This window comes from Euleptes europaea, chromosome 3 (assembly GCF_029931775.1).
Source record: "Euleptes europaea isolate rEulEur1 chromosome 3, rEulEur1.hap1, whole genome shotgun sequence".
Lineage (NCBI taxonomy): Eukaryota > Metazoa > Chordata > Lepidosauria > Squamata > Sphaerodactylidae > Euleptes > Euleptes europaea.
The window spans coordinates 72,870,542-72,894,147 of NC_079314.1; the positions used below are offsets into that span (position 1 = coordinate 72,870,542).

The 23,606-nt window shown below is 41.5% G+C and overlaps 1 protein-coding gene across 1 annotated transcript in view; it reads left to right on the forward strand.

Moving 5' to 3' along the window:
- LGR5 (leucine rich repeat containing G protein-coupled receptor 5) overlaps positions 1 to 23,282 on the forward strand; it is an 81,873-nt gene extending 58,591 nt beyond the window's left edge. Inside the window, exons 8-18 of the mRNA XM_056847310.1 lie at positions 6,402 to 6,473; positions 9,530 to 9,601; positions 9,703 to 9,771; positions 10,362 to 10,433; positions 13,710 to 13,775; positions 14,502 to 14,573; positions 15,793 to 15,864; positions 17,154 to 17,279; positions 19,641 to 19,786; positions 21,141 to 21,218; positions 22,192 to 23,282. Coding sequence (XP_056703288.1) covers positions 6,402 to 6,473; positions 9,530 to 9,601; positions 9,703 to 9,771; positions 10,362 to 10,433; positions 13,710 to 13,775; positions 14,502 to 14,573; positions 15,793 to 15,864; positions 17,154 to 17,279; positions 19,641 to 19,786; positions 21,141 to 21,218; positions 22,192 to 23,282 — 1,936 coding nt within the window. The remainder of the gene's footprint in view (positions 1 to 6,401; positions 6,474 to 9,529; positions 9,602 to 9,702; positions 9,772 to 10,361; positions 10,434 to 13,709; positions 13,776 to 14,501; positions 14,574 to 15,792; positions 15,865 to 17,153; positions 17,280 to 19,640; positions 19,787 to 21,140; positions 21,219 to 22,191) is intronic.
- The last annotated feature ends 324 nt before the right edge of the window (positions 23,283 to 23,606 follow it).

Genomic DNA, 23,606 nt, shown 5'->3' on the forward strand with positions numbered 1-23,606 from the left:
TTTCATGCCAGCATTCCCCTCTTTACAGCTGCCTTCCTTTCTTAGGGTGTCAAATGCAAGCCTCTGCCCACAACAGAATGTTACCTGCCTTGGTTTATTAGTCTGTCCTGCTCTTCTGTCTTGCTGCCTGCTGTTCTTGGGAGGCAACATGTAAACTGGGAGCCTTTCTCCTAGCTAGCTGAAATTTGGCACAACTAGAGAAAATTTCATCTCAATTGGATGGAAAACAAAAAAGTTACTGCCTTGCAGTATGCATTTCCCATTGAATCTCATGGGAAAATAATAGAATGCAATGACAAATGGAGAAAACCTTTTGAGCAATGTAACAAAATTGCAAACCCTTATGTCTGACTTATTTACCTTCTTAATATCAATTGGTAATAGAGATAAATGTTGCATAGTTTTCCAATTGGCAACCAAGCACAAAGTTGTTGATGTGGAACCATGAACAGTAAACATATAAATCTGAAGACAATTGTTTTATCTGCTATGAATATTTACTCGGAGATTTCAGTGGAGACCAAGGCCATCATAGTATATGAAAGATCCACATGATTATCTGTTCTCAGGTGTGGGAAACAGTTACCAAACTCCAGGTGGGACCTGGAGATCTCCCAAAATTACAGCTTATCCAGACTACAGAGATTGGTTCCTCTAGAGAAAATGACTGCTTTGGAGGTAGGGTTGCCAGGTCCCCCCTGGCCATCAGCATAGGGTTGCCAGGTCCCTCTTTGTTACCGGCAGGAGGTTTTTGGGGCGGAGCCTGAGGAGGGCGGGGTTTGGGGAGGGGAGGGACTTCAATGGCATAGAGTCCAATCCAGGGGAACTGATCTCTATTGGCTGCAGATCAGTTGTAATAGCAGGAGATCTCCAGCTAGTACCTGGAGGTTGGCAACCCTACATCAGCAGGTGTGGGAAGGATCTTACCAGGCTTAACATGAGGCCTTGGCCTCAACGTCGCCCGCCCGATAACATCACTTCTGGAAGTGACGCCATCATGTCAGCGCTGATAAGGGAGATGCTCTGATATTTGGGCAAAAACTCTATTGTACATAAGAACATAAGAAAGGCCCTGCTGGATCAGACCAAGGCCCATCAAGTCCAGCAGTCTGTTCACACAGTGGCCAACCAGGTGTCCCTAGGAAGCCACAAACAAGATGACTGCAGCAGCACCATCCTGCCTGTGTTCCACAGCACCCAATATAATAGGCATGCTCCTCTGATACTAGAGAGAATAGGTATGCAGCATGACTAGTATCCATTCTAACAGTAGAAGCTGTTTTTACCATAGAGTTTTGCCCAAGTACCAAAGTGTATCCTCTGTCGTTGCCTGTGTGATAACATCACTTCTGGAAGAGACATCATCACACAGGAGATGTCGAAGCCTACGTCTCATTTTAAGCCTGGTAAGACCCCTGGTGGCCAGCTGGACGGCACCAGGGGGAGGGGACCCAAAGTGGGGGATCCCCTGCCCCCTGAGGAGGGGGGTCTGGCAACCCTATTTGGAGGGTGGACTATATGGCATCATACTCTGCTGAGGTACCTCCTCTCCCTAAACCCCACCTCTAGGCTTTAGCCTGAACTCTACAAGAAATTTCCAGCCCAGAGATGGCAGCCCTAAGTAACATTATGAATTTCCTCACCATCTTTTTACCATGTTGGCCATGGTTTCTTTCTTTCATACAATCTGAAAAGGTGGAGGAAACTTTCTAGAACAAGAGGATCGCAAGCATACAGAGGGACAGCTGGCTTTCCACTGGTCTCTCTCACTGCAGGCCTCACTCATGGCTGTAGCATGGGGAGCATCCTTTCCTATGTGTGTTTGACAATTGCCTCTAGAGAAACAAGAGATGTGGATAGTACTGAATGATGGGTAGCAGCTGCAACAGACAGCTCTGTGACTAGATACTCATTAAGATTTGTCGAAGAGTCATTGTTGTCACTTAGGTGCTTTTTTGCATATCCCACCTGTGCACACCCCTCTCCCACTGGTAGCCCCCTAATCTCTACATTTGAAAATCTGCCTGTTGGTAGACATAACATAGTAACTGAGACAATTCTCCCCCATCAAATCAATCTTTTTGTGATAAATTGAACATTGCAAATGGATGAAAAATTTCTTCCTGCTGTGATAGTTTTCCCAATGATCAATCATATACACTTGACCAGGTACTTGGCCAATATATAGACTAAATAGTAGCACAATTCTGGAAAAATCAGTTGCAATCAAGTAGCAGAACACTGCAACCTAGGACAGTCACATCAAAATTAATTGGTGTCAATTGGAATCAGTGATAATACTCCTTGCTGGATTATACTCAGGATGTGTTTTGCCTTGCCCATGGTATTTAACTTCAGTTCATTACTATATAAAAAGGCATATTAAATCTTTCCAGACAGTGCACAGAGAGTTTCAAGGGGCCCCTGGAATCAAGTCTTCCAGCTTCTGGAATGCTTCTCTGGACGACAGAAGATGCAAGTTGTATCCCAAGTGTAGTTCCCTGGCACCGATGTTATTTTGCATTATATTCTCCTTCTCCATCTAAAGTAGTGTTATTTGAACATATGGAAACATTTGCCACACTAAAAATGTATTTGGACCAAAAATCAATTCAATATTTCCCATGCTGCCACGTGCAGTACGCACTTCCAGATGCCACTAAGGATGGCCAAACACATACTTTTAGACATTAAAAAGAAACCATTAGAATCTAAATGAATGATGGTTCCACTTGCAACAGACTCTTTCCAACCCGGAGACATTGAACATAAATTATGATATCATCTGGGAGTTCTGCCAGTGAGGTTGGCTTTCAGAGGATTACTTCACAAATGACGTTCTTTTTACACAGTGAGCAGCCCTCAGTTCCCTGAATCAAAACAATACATTCAACTAGATTCCAAAATTCCTCAGACTTCATTTATTCACATGATAATTCATGATGAGTATCATCCCTTCAAAATTAGAAGGTTCTTTCAAGGATGACATATGCCTCTCATGTTTCTTATATCAGCAACTGAATATATTGCCAGATAGTGGCATTCAGTTTTTCCACCCTTAGGTTAGTCTCTCCTGTAGTCAAATTAAAAATGAAAGTATAGTACAAATTGCATAAAGTGAACCAAGGAAGGATTTCTCCCTAGGGGGATCCCTCTAGTCACTTCTGCTGAACTCATTTTGCTCTTTGGTGTCTGTCTCCTTATTTCCATAAACTGGAATCTCTGTCAAGCTCTGCGTTAACCTCGAGTTCTTGTTCTTACTCTTAAAGGTTTTCTTTTTCCCTGAGTGGGAGCAGTTTCTCACATGCATTTTTGAGCTTACATTCTTTTTGTGTGATATTTCCAGTTACTCAGAGTATGCCCATGCAAAGGGACTGCCATACTTTTTAGTAATAAACCTTCCATAGTAAGCCCTGTATCCCCCCGCATTTCTCATTCCTTCTGTTCTAGCCACGTCTACCTGCACCGTTACACCCTTTTACCACCCCCTATTCCTAGCCTGCTTTCTTCATCTCCTTAAATACTTGAAACATATGGTCAGCAGGCCGACACAATGCTGGTCTGTATCACTTCCAGCTCCACAAGGGGGTATTAAATATTTGATTGCTGCACCGCATTTTTAAAAAATAACCTTGCTCATTCAAAAATAGCCTGATAGGTATGGGCATTAAGTATATGTTGGAGTCACATTATTGTTGCATTGCTGGTGAAATAACTAGTTTGTCTGCACTCAGTTTTGCCTGCATGGTCATTACTCTGTTTTCAGTGTGCTTTCCTGTTACATTTAGGGTTGCCAACCTCCAGGTGGTACCAAGATATCCTCTGGAATTACCACTGATCTCCCGACAACAGAGATCAGATCCCCTGGAAAAAAATGGCTGCTTTGAAGGGCGGACTCTGGCATTATATCCTGTGGAGGTTCCTCTCTTCTCCAAACTATGCTTTCCCCAGGCTCCACCCTCAATGCTCCAGAAATTTCCCAGTCCAGAGTTAGCAACCCTAAATTTTTATTACACATTTTATGTAGTTTCATTATTATTTCCCTCAAAGTTTGCATGTGTATTTGTTTTTATACACAGCAACCACAGAGGCTGTGATTTAACAAGGAAGACCAGTGTGTAGGCAGGGGCATTTTCATATTTTCCCCCTTCCCTGCAAATATCACAATCCCCAATCTATTTTTACCTCCACTGGGGGAAAATATGAATATGAATCCTCTCTGGGATTCAAAGGAGCTTGTGGGTAGCAATTTTCAGCAGGGAAAAGGTATAAGAGGAAAGTGAAATAACCCTTCCCCCCACCAACTTTCCAGTTCCTTTAAATCACAGCTGCCGCTACCACCACCACCCCAACAAATAAAGACCTCCAGAAACACATCACAGAACTGCATAATGTATAACTCCACCTTAAGTAAATATGAAACTAAAGCAGTATGAATTTGGGGAGGGGGTATTAAGCATAGGAATGTGCAAGAATCATCAGTGTGGCATTCTGCCTTCATACTTCAACTGTTCAGGCTTTTCCATTAGAAACACAATTTTCTTCTGCTGCCAGATTTCTGAGCCAGCCACTGTAATGGCCCCAGCTGATAAACTTGCCCAAGCAATGAATAAGATCGCATCAGTGAACCATCCAGTGCTTTGGTTTGAAACTGGGAAGCTTTTTCATACCTGATTGAACAAATGAACATTTCCCACACAAATCATTACTGGCCCTGCTGAATACTTTGTTGCTTCTTTTGTTCTTAACAATAGATTATTACTCATGTGAATAAAATGCAGTAATTAATTTGGAGGCAATCTGCTTCCTTCTTAAAAAATAGCAGTAATTACATTGTTTCGCTAGTTCATTTCAAACACTGTCATAAAGAAGCCATGTCAAATGTTAACATGTACAATAGACCCTTGAATCTTATTCATATGCACAGATACTGACATTCCAATCCAAGACACATTTACTTGGAAGTTCTGTTAACTTTAACTGAAGTTTTGTCCAAAATGCAGGATGAGGATAATTGCCTAAAGCTGCAAATCTATGTATACTTACATTGGGATAGTCTCATTAAACTAAGCGGAACTTACTTACAGGTTAAAATCCTCACTCTGCCATGGAAACTTGATGGGTGACCTTGGGCTAGTCACCCACTCTCATCCTAACCTATTTCATGAGTTTGTTGTGAAGATAAAATGGAGGAGAGGAGAATTATGTAAGTTGCTTTGGGTCACCATTGGGGAGAAAGGCAGTGTATAAATGGAGCACATAGCAGCCCTAATAGCTCAGGCTAGCCCAATCTTGTCAGAGTTTGGAAGCTAATTTAGGTTGGTGCTTGGATGGGCGACTCCCAAGGAAGACTGGGCTGCTATGCAGAGGAAGGCAATCGCAAACCGCTTCTGCTCATCTCTTGCCTTGAAAACCCCATAAGGTGGAACTTCATGGGGTCGCCAGGAGTAGGTTGCAACTCGACAGCGCACTTTTATCTTTTTAAATGAAATAAATAAATAAAACAAATAAGCACATATCAGATCAGGCTGCAAGTTGCATAAACTTACTTCAGTAGAAATGTACCATGTAAACAGCTATCTGTCAATTTTTTTACTTCAACAAGGTCGAAGTGGGATAAATGGTTCTCCCTTTCCCATTTTTATCCTCACAACAACCCCTGTGAGATAGACTAAGCTGAGAGAAAGTGAGTGTGACTAGCTCATGGTCACCCAGTGAAGTTCATGGCAAAGTCGGAATTTGAACCTAGGTCTTCCCACTCCTAATGCTCTTACTCAGATGTGGGTAATCTTTTTGGATTGACAAATTGAATGTGTACCCGTGAAGATGCTGGTGTGCTGGCAAACAAAATTGGGGGGGGGGATTAAAATTGTACTTGGAAGCAGGCTTGGAACAAACCAGGGCACAGCAGCCCTGCCAACACTCCAGAGATTCACCATGTACAAGTCTGATAATGCTGGCCCTAAGCCTTCTCCCTCACTTCTGGCCCCAGCAGTGCTACCAGCGCCAAGCAAAATGGTCTGGTGTGCTGCTGTCAGCATGTGTGCTCAGGTTTACCTACCCCAGCTCTAACCACTGCCTCCCACAGGCTCCCTTGACTGTGTTGATGTATCTGACATGCCCAACTACTTCATTGGCACAGCATTGCAAAACATTTCATCATGCCGCCATTAGAGGGGGGTTCTGATTTTATGGATATGAGAAAAATTGTGGCATTGTTACAAAATTACAAAAATATTTCAACTATTCCTACCTTGATAATACCCAGGAAACCAAAGGAAACCCATTGCTACAGTTTTTCTCATTTGTTTCATGTTACTATACAATATAATATAAAATGTGGCTTTCACAGAGAGGTAATATTTCAACATACTTTCCTGTTGTTGTTTTTTCATTTGTAGGGGGTTTCATAGTAATAATATCAAGTTAATACCTGAGCAAGCATTTGTGAGCAATCCATCACTTATAGCAATGTAAGTAGCAGCAGTTTGTTACATACTGAAAATGAAATTAATTATAATAATTATGAATCTTTTATGAGCAGTTTATATGATAGGCCAGTGCTTCTTAAACTTTATGACACCCCTTCTTCCTTCTATAAAGGTCTGTTACCAGTAATTTGCTTCCCGCCCCCCATACTGGTCTCACATGCCCTTCTCAATAGCTACCTATCTCCCCAGTTTGGGGATCAGTGAAATAGGGTACTATTACATATTGAATTACAATGTAAAAATTAGGGATACTTGAACATTTGCAGCATCCCTAGTGAGAATGCCTGTAACCAACATTTAGAAAGTTATATTTGCTTCTAAGACGCCCACAATGATAATGCAGTCTCCCCATGCCTTTTATATTCTTCTACATCCAACTTGTTACTTCTCAAGGCCAATTTAACCATTACAGCCCCACATAGAGGTTGCTGATCCATGTGTATGAGATGCAGGGCCAAACCACATGATACAGCTTCCCCACATGCATCTCCAGGTAATATTTTGCCACCAGCCTGCAGGCCCAGTTTGGTTCAGGATCACAGGGAAAGGGTGCTTAAGCTTTCCCCAATGTACCGTTTTCCTGGCATGAAACAGGCCCAGGAGGAACATTCTTTGTCACATTAAGGGCTCCTTGTGTACTGATAGGTTGCTAGGCATCAGTTTTCTTCGGAAGTGACATTATGCCATTGGTCAGACAGCCTTTTTTTAGGAGCTGTGGAATTCAAGAAAGTAGCACAAGACAATTCTTTCTATAATAAGAAGACCAAACCATAGCAATTAATTTTTTAGGAGCTGGCAACCCTGGGTACACTTAGGTTTTCTGAACTGGACAAAGCACCCTCATAGGGCCATTTTGGGTCAGCACAGAAGAAAGGCTTATGCACTCTTTCCTTGTGCACCATGATCTTAATCTGAATTAGAGCAAGCGCACCTGGCAAGTGCAGACTTCCAGAGCTGAGCTGCTGACCTGACCTGGGAATGTAATTGGGACAAATGTATCATGTTGTTTGTGGACCCAATGCTTAAAGGCATTAGATTGTGTGTTATTTATTTCGAACATTTTCATCCCACCCTTTCTTTCTTCCATTTGTCTTCACACCAGCCCTGTGTGGTAGGGTGAGCTTAAGAAAGAGTGACTGGCCTAAGCCAGTCACCCAGCAAGCCCATGGCAGAGTGGGTATTGCAGCCTGGGTTTCCAGATCCTAATCCAACACTCTCTAAGCCCTAGACCATTCTGGCTCTCAGTTGAGCTTTAGATCTGTATATTTGTTGCTAGGCACATACAGCTCGGGCATACAGATGGGATAAAATAATTTTAAACATTAGGATCACTGGGTAACTTCTTCAACCACTCTTATTAGGATCATAACATGGTGGTTCCCAGCCTTTTTGGTGTGGTGACAATGACGGCCAGCATACCCAGAGTTGCCAGTTTCCCACCCACTCTATCACACCACCCATTAGCAGTGACCAAGTTGATTTTAGGTGTGATCAAGTTGATGTTGGTTATGGTGTGGGTTGTAAGTGGTCAATCAGGCAATGTTAACAAATAATTGTGCCAGACTGCATGCTACTGTTATAGAGGAAGCCCAGGGAGGTAGTATAGGAATCTGAGGTGATTTCTACTACTACCACCCTCCCCTTCTCCTGGAGTGATTCACACCAACATCTTCCTTTCACAACATAAAAAATAAGTGCATTGTCTCTTCTTTAAAAGGGCACATTGTTTAGTGGTTTGGTGGATAAGACAAGAAATGTAACAAGTTATTGTGTGGTTACAGCAAGGGACAGCAGAACTCTGCTTTAAAACTGCTATAGTTTCACACACCCACAGCTTTACTGAACTGACTGGGTGCTTTCTGACAAAGAGACAGAAAGAATGATTTCATTTGGAACTCTCATTAAACCCAAGAATCTCAGCCTGTCAAAAGAGGGTTAGCTTGTCTCTTGGGATATTTTCCTCAACCCCCTCACAAGTCCCTAACCTACTATATCCCTAGGGTAACACAAGGTACTGGCTCTATTCCTGCCTCTTTATTGGCCCTGAGTCCTTTACCTATACTATAGTTGTCTGAGTACTGCTCCTTCACTGGGCGAAGCCTAACTAATCTCCTGGTCGTTTTCCCTGTTCCTCGGTTGCTTCCCCAAGCCCTCTCTGAGGCAGCGACAGACTATCCCTCATCCTCCCCAACCTAGAGGTTCCACAGCCTCTCATTGGCTGATGCTGCTTAGTATCTGCCTACTCCCCCGTAGGCAGGGATTTGCTGGGATGCTTGGAGGGCAGAACTAGAGGCTGTCCATCATAGTGACCTACTTTAAAAAACGGAGCAGCCACAAATCAATAAAATTACAAAAGCCCGGGACCCACTTTCGCAGGCTTCATGACCCACATTTGGGTTGAGGCCCACATGTTGGGAAACGCTGCCATAACATTTAAGAGGAGAACAATGTAAGCCACTTAGAAATGAAATAAATAAACAAATACAATTATTATTTATTATCAATGTATTGAGCCAATGACAAAGTCAGATATGTTGATATTAACTAGCAAGAATAACTTACTCGGTCCATACTGTATTAAGCAAATACATATTACAGTGATACATAAAAAATGTGAAATGGTGAACAAAGTTTTTAAAAATTACAATGTAAACCTTTTTTACACTGGGCTTGCCTTTGAGAGCAATGACACACCAGTTAAACTGTTGTGTGAGGCCACTTAGAGCATTACCTCACATGTTCTTTGCAACTATCTCATTTCTACTCTAAACATTTTACTCGTGGTCAACACTAAACCCATGAACTCGTAACTGGTGCAAGCCATAATAAGCACATCATTGTAATATGGGAAGCAAGTTTAAGAAACAGGGGAAATCTATTTGTGGCACATTAGAAGCATGAGCCCTGGCAGGGGGGGCTTTAATGAACAGGTTGTGGGCAAGGCCATGAAAGCTTTATGAGAACCACCCAGTTTTTTGCACAACTGTTATAAGATATAAACTTTTACTGTTACATCTGTTCTTTCTTCTTCTTCACAGCCATTTCTATGACAATCCTATTCAGATTGTGGGGAAATCTGCTTTTCAGCATTTACCTGAACTCAGAAGCTTGTATGTATTCACATCTTTTAAAGCATTACCTCTGAACAGCAACCTCTTCAGTCCTATTTTTAAAAGATGTCCCACTAATTATGTTGTATTTGTAACTTTAGGACTTTAAATGGTGCTTCACAGATAACAGAGTTCCCTGATCTGACCGGGACAAGAAGTCTGGAAAGCCTGTAAGTACCAGACAGATAGTTCATGTTACCCCTCCAAGCAGATGGCATTAATTATTGCAGATGTTGACTCGTTTTAAATGAGCTGTCCTTCAACCAACCATTTGCAATCCAATCTACAACCTGTTTAAGCTAAAGTACTCAGATTTGAGCTAGTCTGATCTCCTTGACTCTGTGTCTGAATTAATTTACTTACCGGGTCAGCAATCCTCTTTGCACGGTGGGGAAAGAGTGCATTCACACACACCCTCCACCATGAACATAGTGTATCAGCTGTGGCAAGTGTTCCATGCGAAGACCAATACATACTTAAGCCTGATTCACATGGGACTCCCCCCACTTCCTTTTGAGGGGGAAGAATCGTGTACATTGTGCCTTGGCATGGAGTGTACATGTGTGCCCTGCCCAGTGAAGATCAGAGAAAAGTGTGTGTGTTCCTCTTCTGTGTAAAGAGGACTGTCAGCCTGTTAAGCTATGAACAGAGCCTGTGGCACTAAATAGAATTTTATTATTGCACTTGAGTTTACTTTGGTTGCAGATTGGACTATAGATTGATAAGCACTGCACCATAACTGTCTGTAATTTCTTAACAGTACCCTAACAGGAGCCCAGATCACATCTCTTCCTGAAACAGTCTGTGATCAGCTCCCTAACCTTCAAGTACTGTAAGTAAAAGAGGAATCTTAATTAAATGTGAACTTGCAAATATGCAACATTGCCATGATTGTATTATAAAATCACCATAGACATTCAACTACATAGAGCCAAACTAGATGTGACAGCATTCCCAAGTTCACTGTGGGGACACCTCCACCGTTGGGGACTGTGGCATGGGGTGAGAGGGATTCCTCCCCCCCAGTGCTGTTTTCAAGAGCCCAGACCCCTGGCATTGGAGCTCTTGAAAACAATATGTGGGCTGGGGAAACAGGTGCCCCTCCTCCCCTTGCTGCTGTTCCAGTCTTGATCAGGCCCAGCAGCGTTTGTAAACAGAGGGAGTTTCATCCCTAAAATGGTGGAGGCATCCCTGTGGTGGACTTGGGATGCTGTCACTTCTAATTTGGCTCTTAGAAGCCTAAACCATAAGTAGGCATATTACACAAGCGAGAAAAGGTATCAAAATTTCCATGTAATTATCACATAGGATGTAATTGCTAGCTGTAGTGCTTTTTATTCAGCATTTATCTAGTGCCATCAGTGTGCTAAGCACTGAAAAGGACACAAAAGTGGAACAAGGCCCACTCAGAGTGCGTTCAGTTTGTACTGGATTAATAGGACTGCAGTGGAGGCATGTGAGAGGATGTCATAAAAATAATGAAAAAGAGAATGGGATCACTGACAAAGCAGAAAGAGTAAAGTTACAATAGTTCAGGAAAGGTTTGGCAGATGAAGAAAGTTCTAGATGACAAACTGAAGAGGCTGATGACTTCAGGGACAGAGGAAGGGAGGCCTCCTAAGCATAAGGAGCAGCAACCTGTTAGAAGACATAGTGGTAGAGAGGCGGCTAAAGGGAGAAGAAAGAAGCCCACCTTAGAAATTGGGACCGGAAATAAAGGCACAGGAAAAGGAATGCTATGATCCTAGTAAGAAGAAGCATAGAGGATGTTAATGGAGGTCCAATCAAATCATTTACCTAGCAGGAAAGAATGCCAGCTAGGAGGAAGTTAGTTATCTAATGATACGTGACTAGACAATGGTAACTGAAGCTTTAAAACATATGCCTGAGAGCAGGCTCCAGTGGAGACAAATCTTCAGACGTGGGAGACCTGAGATGAAATTTGCTCAACTATGAATGCATATGGTGCACACAGATGAGGTCTCTAGGAATAACCTTGACTTTGTTTATTATCTGCTCATCTCACTGAAAATGGAAAAGGGTAGGGTTTATGAACCATTTACTCTTTAACTTTTTCCATGGATTTATAGAAATGTATCTAAGATATGTATTTTATGTCACTGTAGTTACTGAGATTTGGCATTTGTATAATAAATATCAAAAATTTATATACACACACACACATGAAATAGGGAATTCTGGTGGAATAAGATAAGCAAGTAGTTGCCACATCAAACAGCTGCTGCTGGAGGGACTAGAGGATGGGAAAGCTGCTGGCCCCATGTGAGCATGGAAGTAAAGGGTCCAGAAAATCATGTGGATGCAGCTAAAGTTATAGTTATATATTTAATAGTTATATCTTATATTATTGTATGTGTGTTTGGTGTGGCATACAGTCCTCATGTGGCTTTTTTGGCTTATAATTGCATATATGGCTCTCTGCAAGCCACCGAGTGAGTGCCACTGTTCTAATATTAGAATGTTGCCATGCATGACACAACAACCAATGGGAGAAGGGGGAGGCAGGTGCTCACTGTTTGTTGAGGGCAATCAGAGGGCCTGGCACAATGATGTCACTTCTGGCATGACCAGGAAGTGACATCATCATACTGGGGTGAATGCTGACATGATGACGTCACAACCTGGAAGCTATGTCATCATGCCAGGGATGCCGATAGCACCGTTATCACAGACACACACCATTTCCCCAGGCATTTCCTCTTGCCGCAAAGCTGAGTGGCAGTGGGCAATGGGAGGACATCCCCTGCCCTCCTGAAGGAAGATGAGAACCCTATAGTACAGTCAGTAGTTGTATGGCATCTGTGAAAAAAATGTTTGGAATGCATTGATTGTGCCATCCTTCCCTTAGTTAAAACCCAAACTAAGCTAATTTATTTGGGAATGGAGTGATTTTCTCTGTAGGCTTACTTAGAGCCACAATTTGAGAAATGTTCTATAATCTCAGTCCTGCAGTGTCTCCTACCATAAGCCTGTCTAACTAGTAACTGCAGCACTCAGCCCTCCAGTCCATGCCACAAGAAATTCAAAGACTGCCATGAGTCTAAGAGCTCATTTCTTCAGAGTTCACGCTTCATCTAGTCCTTACATTGGCCATTTTACAGTACCCTTCCAGCAGGTTACTACTCCAGTGTCTCCCCCTCCAGTGTTCTCTTTGGTGGTCAGAAACTCTTCCTTACAATTCCACTGTCCGCCTCTGCCCTTTACACCTCTGGAGAAGATTGTGGGTGCATTGCCGCATTTTCCCTTTCATTCGTTCAGCATATGTCTTTGGCAGGCCACTTTTAGTCCTTGTGATGGGTTGATGCCCGTGGCTTTCCACATTCCTACAGGAAGTGAATGCTCTCTGCCAAGAGGGAAGGATTTACCATCACAATCATACAAATAGAATTTGGTTTTTGAACAATGTAAATCTGCCCTGATTTTAAAGAATTAGCCACAGGCATAAAACATTACCATTTTAGGTTAAAAACCAAAGACCAAGGATATGTCCCTGTGTCCAGTTTCATAATTTTTAAGTGGGCAGAAGTCCTATTAAAGATGATGGGGGAGGGGGGTTCTCTGTGCGAAGGAATACAGGATGCAAATCTATTTCCCTTTTTTCTTTCTTCTTGCTACAATTTCTGCAAATTACCGTGGCTTGTTTTCGATTAGTTATATTATACTATAAATGAGTCCAGATGTTTTAGTTATTCTGTAATTTGTTGAGTTTTGGCTTAAATCATTTAAAGGGCTTTTTTTTCCATGCAGTGATTGATTTCAAAGTTAGTTCTAGTTCCTTAAACTACTTCCCTCAGTTAAAGATATGGCAGTTCTAGAGGTCAGAGGCAAGATTATTTAATTTAAAGTGTAGTCTGGGAAGCTAATTGAATTTCACTGTGATTGCAGCTAAAGAGATGTGATTGTCCTAGTAAAATGGTATCTAGTAGATTATTTGAAACAATTGATGTAAGAGTCCTACTTTGGAAGGATGCTGGATCCAGAAGAATTTCCAGTGCCATCCTTGTTCAGAAAGCAGCAGTAATCTGAACATGTTTTTACTGTTCATAGCAGAGCCTTATAATATTTTGTCTGCCTTTTTGTATTGCAGAGATCTCTCCTATAATAGGCTGGAAGACTTGCCCCTTTTTACGGCTTGTGAAAAACTTCAGAAAATGTAAGCTTTGATACATACACACATATAGCAAGTTTCCCCATTCACTCTAACAGAGGGGACTGCTTCATATATACAAGCCTGGATTTCTTTTAGCTTTGCTCGATCCCAACGGAAGTCGGTTTCAGGTATCCAGCTCAAGGTTGACTCAGCCTTCCATCCTTCCGAGGTCGGTAAAATGAGTACCCAGCTTGCTGGGGGGTAAAGGGAAGATGACTGGCGAAGGCACTGGCAAACCACCCCGTAAAACAAAGTGTGCCTTGGAAACGTCGGGATGTGACTTCACCCCATGGGTCAGGAATGACCCGGTGCTTGCACAGGGGACCTTTACCTTTTTTACTTCTATCAACCACAACACATACTCTTATTTTGCATCTGTATTTAAAGTATGTATGCTCCATCAGAGAAGGGAGCACAATATGACCTTAAAGGGGGGTGGGCTGCTTCTTAGCTTTTAGAGTATTCTGCCTATGGGATTTTCAGTACAGCAGGAAAGTTTTAGACGTCAATTGAGGATCTGAGGCTGTCCTTCCAGATCACCATTCGCTGCTGAGAAAGCCCTTGTACGGGTCCCTGCAAATGAAGGTTCCCACAGGGGAACCTCATCAGATGATGTCAGAATTTGGGCAGCAACTCATGGGTGGAGTTGGTCCATCTCTCTATGGATTCTAGTCAGGATTTAAAGTTCTGTAAATGTTATGCTACATATAGCCATTTTTGCCATTACAGTGACTTACATCATAATGAAATCTACAAAATCGAAGCAGGCACATTCCAGCAGCTGGTTGCCCTGCGTTCACTGTAAGTACTGCCATAAGAGCTATTCACCTTGATGCTCAGAAACATAGAAGCTCACATTCCTTTCTTGTGCCTGCTCCTACATATTTTGTTTTCAATTTTCCCCTTTGATCATTAAGTTCACTGGGTTAGATTTGCCGAAGCAAAACAAACTTTCTGACGTTGAGCGTTTCCAGCAATGAATTCACACAGCCATGAACAAAATCCCACTTTAAATAGCTTCTGCCTGAAGACATTTCTATTTAAAAAACCCTTTTATTGATATACGCCACAATCCTACTGTTGAATAGAAAAGAAGAATGGCTTTTACATAGATACAAGGGGATTTGATGAAAAGGGGACAGACGGTATAAATGTGCACAAATAAGAAGTCACAGTGAATGTAACAGGGATAATATTTGAACAAAATATTTTTAGAAGCTGGTCAAATCATTATCATATAATGTATATGTTTAGCAGTGAAATATTGCCACAAAGAGTGCCAATATGTCAAGAATGGGGGAGAGGAATAGGAAAAAATGTAGCAAAAGAGACAGAGACAAATGAGAGAAAGAGATAAGTGAAAACTGGAGCACAGAAAGATGGTCAAGAAGATGGAGAGAGAGATGAGGGAGCATTGGAAGACGTGGGTGAGAAGGAGAAGCTTGTGTGAGAGGGAAAGATTATTCCAGGTTTGCCAGTGGGGTAGCTAGATGGCTGATCAGAGGAAGGGCTGCATTCATTCAAATTTAGCAAGCTAAGTATTGACTGCAGGACTTCAGTTCAGTCTAGTGAGTTTTGAATTGAATACATCGCTCTCTCTTTCACTATGTCTGCATTTAGACATTATGATAAAGTTGGTTTATGACGGGCACACACCCATCTTGTTTGCCGTGCTTACATTCTCCCTCCCTCCTCGCCTCGTGAGTATTACACAATTGAAAGTTTTTTGATTTCAGAATCCTAGAATCAAACTCCGCTCAGCTCTGATGTCTGAGTAGGCAACTTGGGCGTTGATTCAAGGTTTTCAAAGCCAGAGAGCCTTTAGTCATATTTAGTGCATGAAGGGGAAATGGAAGGAGCGCATGAAACTGGCAAACAATCCAGGTTTGTGCCCATCATAAGTAAACAGAGATTTGCTGTGAGATCTGAATGCAGCCTATAAGACAGGTGAGGCTTTTAAAAGAGTCGAAGAAAATCTCGATACATTTCTAAGAATGTATCATTTTCATCCTCTCTGTAGGGATTTGGCTTGGAACAAAATATCGACCATACATGCCAATGCATTCTCCTCTTTACAGTCCCTAATTAAACTGTAAGTATCTGCTTATTTTTCTTTCTTTAATGTTTAATAGAAGCCCATTATTCTCCTCCAAATATTCATTGGCAAAACTCCATTACAGTGAAGAGTAAAACAAATTAGGACAATTTAAAGAATGATGATATGCAAAAACTGACAATTATTGTCCAGAATAGTGGTCTTATCATTCTACACTGAAGTTGATTTCAACTAGTGATGTTGCAGAATCCATAAATTGGGCAAGGCAAGGAGAGAGCAAGAAACTGGGCGCCCGGATTCCTGGCGTCTGTTTTCTCCACAATCAGATTAGCTCTTATGGAGTCTGGGCCCAATCCTAATCATATTAATTTCACTCCCACCACCTTCTGAATTGCCCCCATTCTCCTTCCCTAATTTATTGGGCTAGTGATAACTACTCACACTAGAATTCTGTATTAGAAATTCCTGGTACTATATATGTCTCTATGAGCATCCACAGTAGCGTCTAAAGCTGCTGGGAGGCAAAGGGAAATATACTCCCCATGGTCTGCATTTCCCATAGTTTCCAGCATCTGTCCATGCTGCTGCACATATTCTTGGCAGCACCACAAGATTCTGGGAATACCCAGTGCAATGCTTGAGATGCACCCTTCCCATGATCCAAGTAAGTAAAGGAAAGGGGGCAGTAGTATAAGGGAAAGGGGTACTGCCATGGTAGGACCCAATCTGCTCTAATCCAGTTTGGGTTCCAAGTTATTTTACTGAATGCCAGGAAGATGTTTGGCAAAGCAATTTGGGTTCCCAGTCTGTACCCCACCCTCAGTAATATCCATAGATTGTAAGCATACATACCAAGAGGATGTGGAAGAATATTGATCCTGCCTACTGTGAAGTTTAGGACCACCTGCAGATTTGCCCTATGGGTCATATTTCCAAATCAGTAACAGAAGGTCTGGTATACAAAAGCATTAACAGAGAATGTAAAAAAAGATGAATACAACTTCAGTTGTTGTTGTCAATGGGCTTGATTCAAAGGTTCCCTTCTGCTAAGTGGTAAATCTTCTACAGAAAGAAAATTCATGTCAGTGGAAGAGAATCACTCGATGCAGTCCATAAAAAGCTACAGAGATAATCCACTAAAATGGTATTTCACTGGGCGTGGAAAGGAGAACTTTGTGTAGGATGTGCTGTACCATGAAATGGCATAGACTCTTACCAGGAACCTAAGGAAAAAAATGTATTTTAACTATGACAATAACAAATTTCTTCTGGGTGAAAAAAAATCCTTCCAGAATTGTAAACTGATTTTCTTTGTTATTTTGCAGGGATCTGTCATCCAACCTTTTGTTCTCTTTTCCTGTGACTGGCCTCTATGGTTTAACTCATCTAAAATTAACAGGAAATCATAGACTACAAACTTTGATATCATCTGAAAACTTTCCAGAACTCAAGTGAGTACCTCATTAAAACTAATAAGGCACACTTGTGTTCATGTGCAAGGGGAGGAGTGTCACTGTATAATGTGTGTTGCTTCCTCTTCAAAGTCTTTGAACCACGGTACTAAAACTAAGACATATATGGTAAAAATTATGGACTTACTGCTTTTTTGTCTCAAGAAAATATGATTGATTTTGAACACCCTGGTAGCTGCTTACTCTGAAACACATCTGCTTCTCAGCAATACGGTGTTTATACGGTGTTTAACATTGCTTTGTATAATTTATTTTTATAGGGGCATGCTTCCCTCCTATTGATAGGTGCTTCCTAGCTACCATTACATATATATATATATATATATATATATATATATATATATATATATATATATATATATATATATATATATATATATATATACACACACACACACACACACACACACACACACACATATATATATATATATATATATATATATATATATATATATATATATATATATATATTTTAAAAGTAAAGAATTTGTTGCTGTAATTAAACATGGACTGCCTCTTTGGGAAGCTGGAAGCTGGAAATAAAATAAGCTCTCACAACCATTTAATGCAAAAATGCACTTGGACTAAAACGTCTGAGAACCAAACTAGACATTACTTTTTACATGAGCTTGCCATGGGGACTTGCAGCCATACTGAAGCTGCAAGGCCCCGGAGGCAATTCCTGTGTAAAAAATGCAGAAGGGCCTGATTCTGATTGGACCAAGCCGCAGTGGGAGGAGGGGCCTTTCTCCTGCACCATTTGCAGCAGTTGAAGTGACCCAGGGGCTGTCGGGGGGGTATTATTGGCATTTAGAGCACATGCACAAAAGGAGCAAATACCTCCCCTACCACAGCCCCCAGGTCATTTTGGCTTCCAAAAGTGGCTCGGGGTGGGGAGGCAGGAGCTCCTCCGCTCTCCATGGTTCTGATCAGAATCAGGTTCACCTGTTCTTTTTACACAGGAGTTGCCACCAGCACTTGGACTTGCGGCTTCAGTAGGGCTGTAAGTCCCCATGGCAAAAGCAAGTAAAAAGTAACATTTAATTTGGCTCTGAGGAAAAGTTATTAATGGCCTGATCTTGCAAGAGGTTGCTCTGGCATGTTGAAATGTACAATAAGATGCAAGGACTACATATACAGGTTCAACATGATAGTTTGCCACGTTGCACTAGTATCATTAGTCAGTCTGGGAGGCATTAGGCCAGAATACCAGCATAGGTGTGTGTGCCATCAGTTTGCAGCCAACTTATGGCAACCGCATAGGGTTTTCAAGGCCAGAGATGTTCAGAGGTGGCTTGCCATTATCTGCCTCTGCATAGCAGTCCTGGACTTCCTTGGTGGTCTCCTGTCCAAGTACAAACCAGGACCAAACTTGCTTAGCTTCCGAGATCTGATGAGATCGGGCTAGCCTGGGTAAGCATTAATTGCGCTAGTCATAGTTTATGCTACTAATTACAGTATAGATACAGTATGGAAGGTCATGTGACTGAAGATGCCTAGAAATGGCCACAATACAGCTTTGTACAATATAAAAAAATATTCCACATAAAAACTATATCTATACGAAATCCACTCTTATCCTAAGTGTGCACTATACTATACCTATACATACAAATACACATCACAAGACACACAAACCATTATTGCTATTATTGCATAGGTGGTGTTTTGTTTAATTTCTAGTATGGAACGTCATGTCAGCCCAAACCATTCTAAGGTGCTACAGTTGGATTGAAGCTTTTGACATTCAGAGAGGCATGTAATTTATGTTTGCAAATCAATTCTAGAATGATAGGTAATTTACCAATGGCCTGATTAAAGTCATTTTCCTCAAAACTACTTACAGTTATGGTTTCTAGAAGGCTGACAATTACCTGTGACCAAAATGAACTCCGAAGTCTACAGGATGTCCGTTTAGGCTTGCTATTAAATAGCTACACTCTGTTACATCAGGTGTAGGATTTTTTTGCCTGTGCAGTGATGATGGCTGTTGTGGTGGTAATGCCACTGTTGGGTCAGGCTATTTCAATAATGTAGATAATAATAGCTAAAACAAAGAAATGCAAATGTAGGGTTCCATGGCACCCATGTGTCACTGTCTTATTAACGTGCATATGTGTAAGATACCTGTGATATACAAATTATGCTGAACTGTACAAAGCTGTCGGGAGAATGTGCAAATTTTGGATATTTACCTTTCAGAGCCCTGATTTTATATGACCTCCATCTGATATTAATTACTGATCTGTAAGGTTTTGCAAAGAAGGCAGTTTGCCGAGTCATTTTTTGTGTGTGTTTGTGTGTATGTATAACCATATATTGTCTGTTTTTCCAAAGGGTGATAGAAATGCCTTATGCTTACCAGTGCTGTGCCTTTGGAGTTTGTGACAACTACTATAAAATCCAAAACCAGTGGAGCAAAGACGAAAACAGCAGTGCTGATGAATTTCAAAGGAAAGATGCTGGCATATTCCATACTCATGGTAAATAAAAATTTAAATTTAAAAGTAACAGTAAAGGGTGGTTGCTACTGATTGGAACATGGCACCCAGTGATTGAATATATGACTCTCTTAGTTTACCCTTTTAATAAGAGATTGTTAACTTGAATAAATTCCCCATAAAGAACCTATTCCATCCCTGAAACATAATGTTTTTAGCTTTCTCCAAGTCAGATTCACTAGCGACTTGAAGAATGTTCCCTATAATTTAATAAGTCATCTGAACATATCTTCTCCAGACACGCACATTTTATGGTGCACCAGTCTTTAATTATTGCTCACTGTGATATGATTTATATATAATCCTCTAAGTGAGGCAAAATTGGTACTTCTGTTATTCTAAAATATCAGCAGATTGACTGTCAGTTATTCAGTCTCCATTTTGTGGAAGCAGAATAGGCTTGGTTCTCACAAGCAGCCAATGTTTATGGGCTATATTGCTCAGACAGCACATGAACAGTTCACATGAAGGGCTTTTCCATGCAAAAAAATTCCCTGCACTTAGAGAACTAGAGAGCCAACGTAGTATAGTGGTTAAGAGCGGTGGACTCTTATCTGGAGAACTGGGTTAGATTCCCCATTCCTCCGCATGAGTGACAGACTCTAATCTGGTGAACTGGGTTGGTTTCCCCATTCCTACACATGAAGCCAGCTGGGCTAGTCACAGTTCTCTCCAAACTCTCAACCCCACCCACCTCACAAGGTGTCTGCGTGTAAACAGGTTTGATTTTCCTTTAAAAAAAGGTAGATTGTCAAGTTAATTAAGAGCCATAACATCCTATCTCTAAGTGCTTGAAAGAGAGTCTGATTGCCAACTGCTGGAGCATATATGTCCTAAAAGTCTCTTTGCGTTTGTAGAATCATCAGGACTTTGGGCTAAATCTTCTGTATTAGACAGAAGAGAGGGCCATTCTGTATAGGCTTATGCGACTCATCTCCATCTCATTTTCATTCTGTGTGGAAGCATAACCTCAGTGTTCCAAATAACGAAGGAGGTACAACATAAGATCTGTGGAGGTACCATTTAGGGAAGGTTACTGTATTTGAAAGCTAGAGTTTACAGACAAATGTGTTGTTTTTCCAAACAGCTGATATTCAGATAAAGGAGATTTTTCAGTCAACATCAATTCTTGACTTAAATGGGAAACCCTGTTTTATTTGATATCAGTATCCATCCAAAGAACATTCCCAAAAAATCAGTAGATCCAAATTCTGCAATTGGGAGATGTTTACAATGTGAAAAAATTGAATTAGTATGAAAAATGTTCTCAGCCTTTCTAGTATAAAATTGTATCACCAATGTAAATGACTGAATACTGTGGTATTTCTTCCTACAGAAGACTTTGAGGATTTTCTTCTTGACTTTGATGAAGATTTGAAAGCTCATCATTCGGTCCAGTGCTCTCCCTCCCCAGGTAAAGATCTGCTAGCTGGAAGTCTTCCGATCGGGGTTACTTTTTTTTTTAAAAAATCCTTGGCTGTGAGGTTTCATCCTGTCCTCTAGTAAACTGTGTAAAGGGCCAGCACAGCGTATAAGATAAAGTTATGCTGTGAAGTTACAAAGATATTAGTTGTAGTTCTGAGGGGTCCATCTGGAACTGGAGGCCACCGCCAGTGAAGAGTTCTCATAGCCACTGCACTGCTGCAGCTTGAGATGCACCAGTGGATACAGAATCAATATCCAAAAAATGGAGGAAGAAATGAGCACACATTGCCAGAGCCCCAGGGAGACCTGACCTGATAGGTAATTACCATATGGTCTGTCTTTGTCTCCTCAGAAATAATAAAATAAGGGGTTTTCAGATTATACATACGGAATGAGATTTTGTGTCTCTGTGTGTGTATTTTTGTATGTGTCTGGGACTGAAGAGGTCAAGACTGATGAGGGATGTCCCTCAACATTTACCTCAAATCCCCAGGTCTGCTGGGTCAGCCTGTTCTGTAGCCATCTTCAGTCAGCCTGCCCATATGTAGTCCTCAGCCACACTGAGATGTTCAGTGTTACAGATGGCCCCATAACTGAATGGAAAATAGCCAAGAAGGTTTACCTAAATGTGCTACAAGCCCACAACTGCAATGCAGGTTCCAAACAATGCGTTCTCCTTTATGTTGGGGAAAAGCCTACCCCTTTTCTCCAAAACCGATACAGAGGTTAAAATAGAGGAAGAAGGATAAACAAACTGGAAGCAGAGATGGGGAGGGAGGTTTTCTAGCAAATACAGATTTCTAGCAAATAGCCTGCTCCCAAAATCCAACAGCAGATAGGAAAGCTTTCAACATGTAATCCTTTATCCCATTCCCTCAGTTTGGGACTCACAAAGAGAAATCACAAAGAATATACGAGCTAAGGTTTCATATAACTCTGCTTTTCTCATGTTGTCATTGCAGGCCCCTTCAAGCCATGTGACTACCTATTTGGCAGCTGGTTGATCCGAATTGGAGTTTGGACCATAGTGTTTTTGGCCATCACGTGCAATGCATTGGTGCTCGTAACGGTCTTCAGATCCCCATTGTTTATTTCCTCCATAAAGCTATTGATCGGACTAATAGCCGTTGTGAACATGCTCATGGGCACATCTAGCAGTGTGCTTGCCAGTGTGGATGCGCTAACCTTTGGAGTCTTTGCTCACTATGGTGCTTGGTGGGAAGGTGGAGCTGGTTGCCACACTGTTGGCCTTCTGTCCATCTTTGCTTCAGAGGCTTCCATTTTTTTGCTGACCTTAGCAGCTCTTGAACGTGGTTTCTCTGTGAAACATGCTACAAAGTTTGAGGCAAAAGCCATCGTTGCTAGCATGAGAATAGCCATTTTCTTTTGCTTTTTGTTGGCTTTAATCATTGCAACAATTCCAGTACTTGGGGGAAGTGAGTATGGGGTTTCTCCCCTCTGCATACCATTGCCTTTTGGGAAGCCAGCTGCTATGAGTTACATGGTAGCACTGGTCTTGTTGAATTCTCTTTGCTTTCTTGTTATGACAATAGCCTACACAAAACTCTACTGCAGTCTGGAAAAGAGAGAATTGGACAATGTTTGGGATTGTTCTATGGTGAAGCACATAGCCTTGTTGCTTTTTACTAACTGCATTCTCTATTGCCCTGTCGCCATCTTATCATTTTCTTCCTTGTTAAACCTCAGTTTTATTAGTCCAGAAGTAATTAAACCAATACTCCTAGTGATTGTCCCCCTCCCTTCTTGTGTAAACCCACTTCTTTACATACTTTTCAATCCCCATTTCAAGGAAGACCTTGGAAGCCTTCAAAAGCAAGCCTTGATATGGAAATCATCAAAGCATGCCAGTATGGTGTCTGTGAACTCTGAGGATGCAGAAAAACAGTCATGTGATTCAACTCAGGCTCTAGTAACCCTTGCAAGCACCAGAATAGCCTACGATATTTCCACCAATAATCCACTAGTGCCACCATCCTATCAAATGTCAGAGAGCTGTAAACTTTCATCAGTAACATTTGTTCCATGTCATTAGCTTCCCTTCAAAAGACACCAGAGTTTACAAAGTTCTCAATCTAAAATTAAATGAATGTGTGTGCATATGTTTTGCAAAGAAGAAAACAATTGTCTGGTTTCCTTGCACGTGTTTGATGATGATGAACATTGGAAACCTTAAACCTCAGAATGTACCCACTCACCATGTTCAGAACACACACATATCAGTGATCATTAGGGTCAAGAAGATGACTAAAAACCGCTTGTTTTTACAGCATTGGCTCAATTTTTTAGGTGGGAATAAAAACAAACAAGCAAATAGGTGAGTTCCCCCCAAAAAGGACTAGAACCATCCTACCTCCTC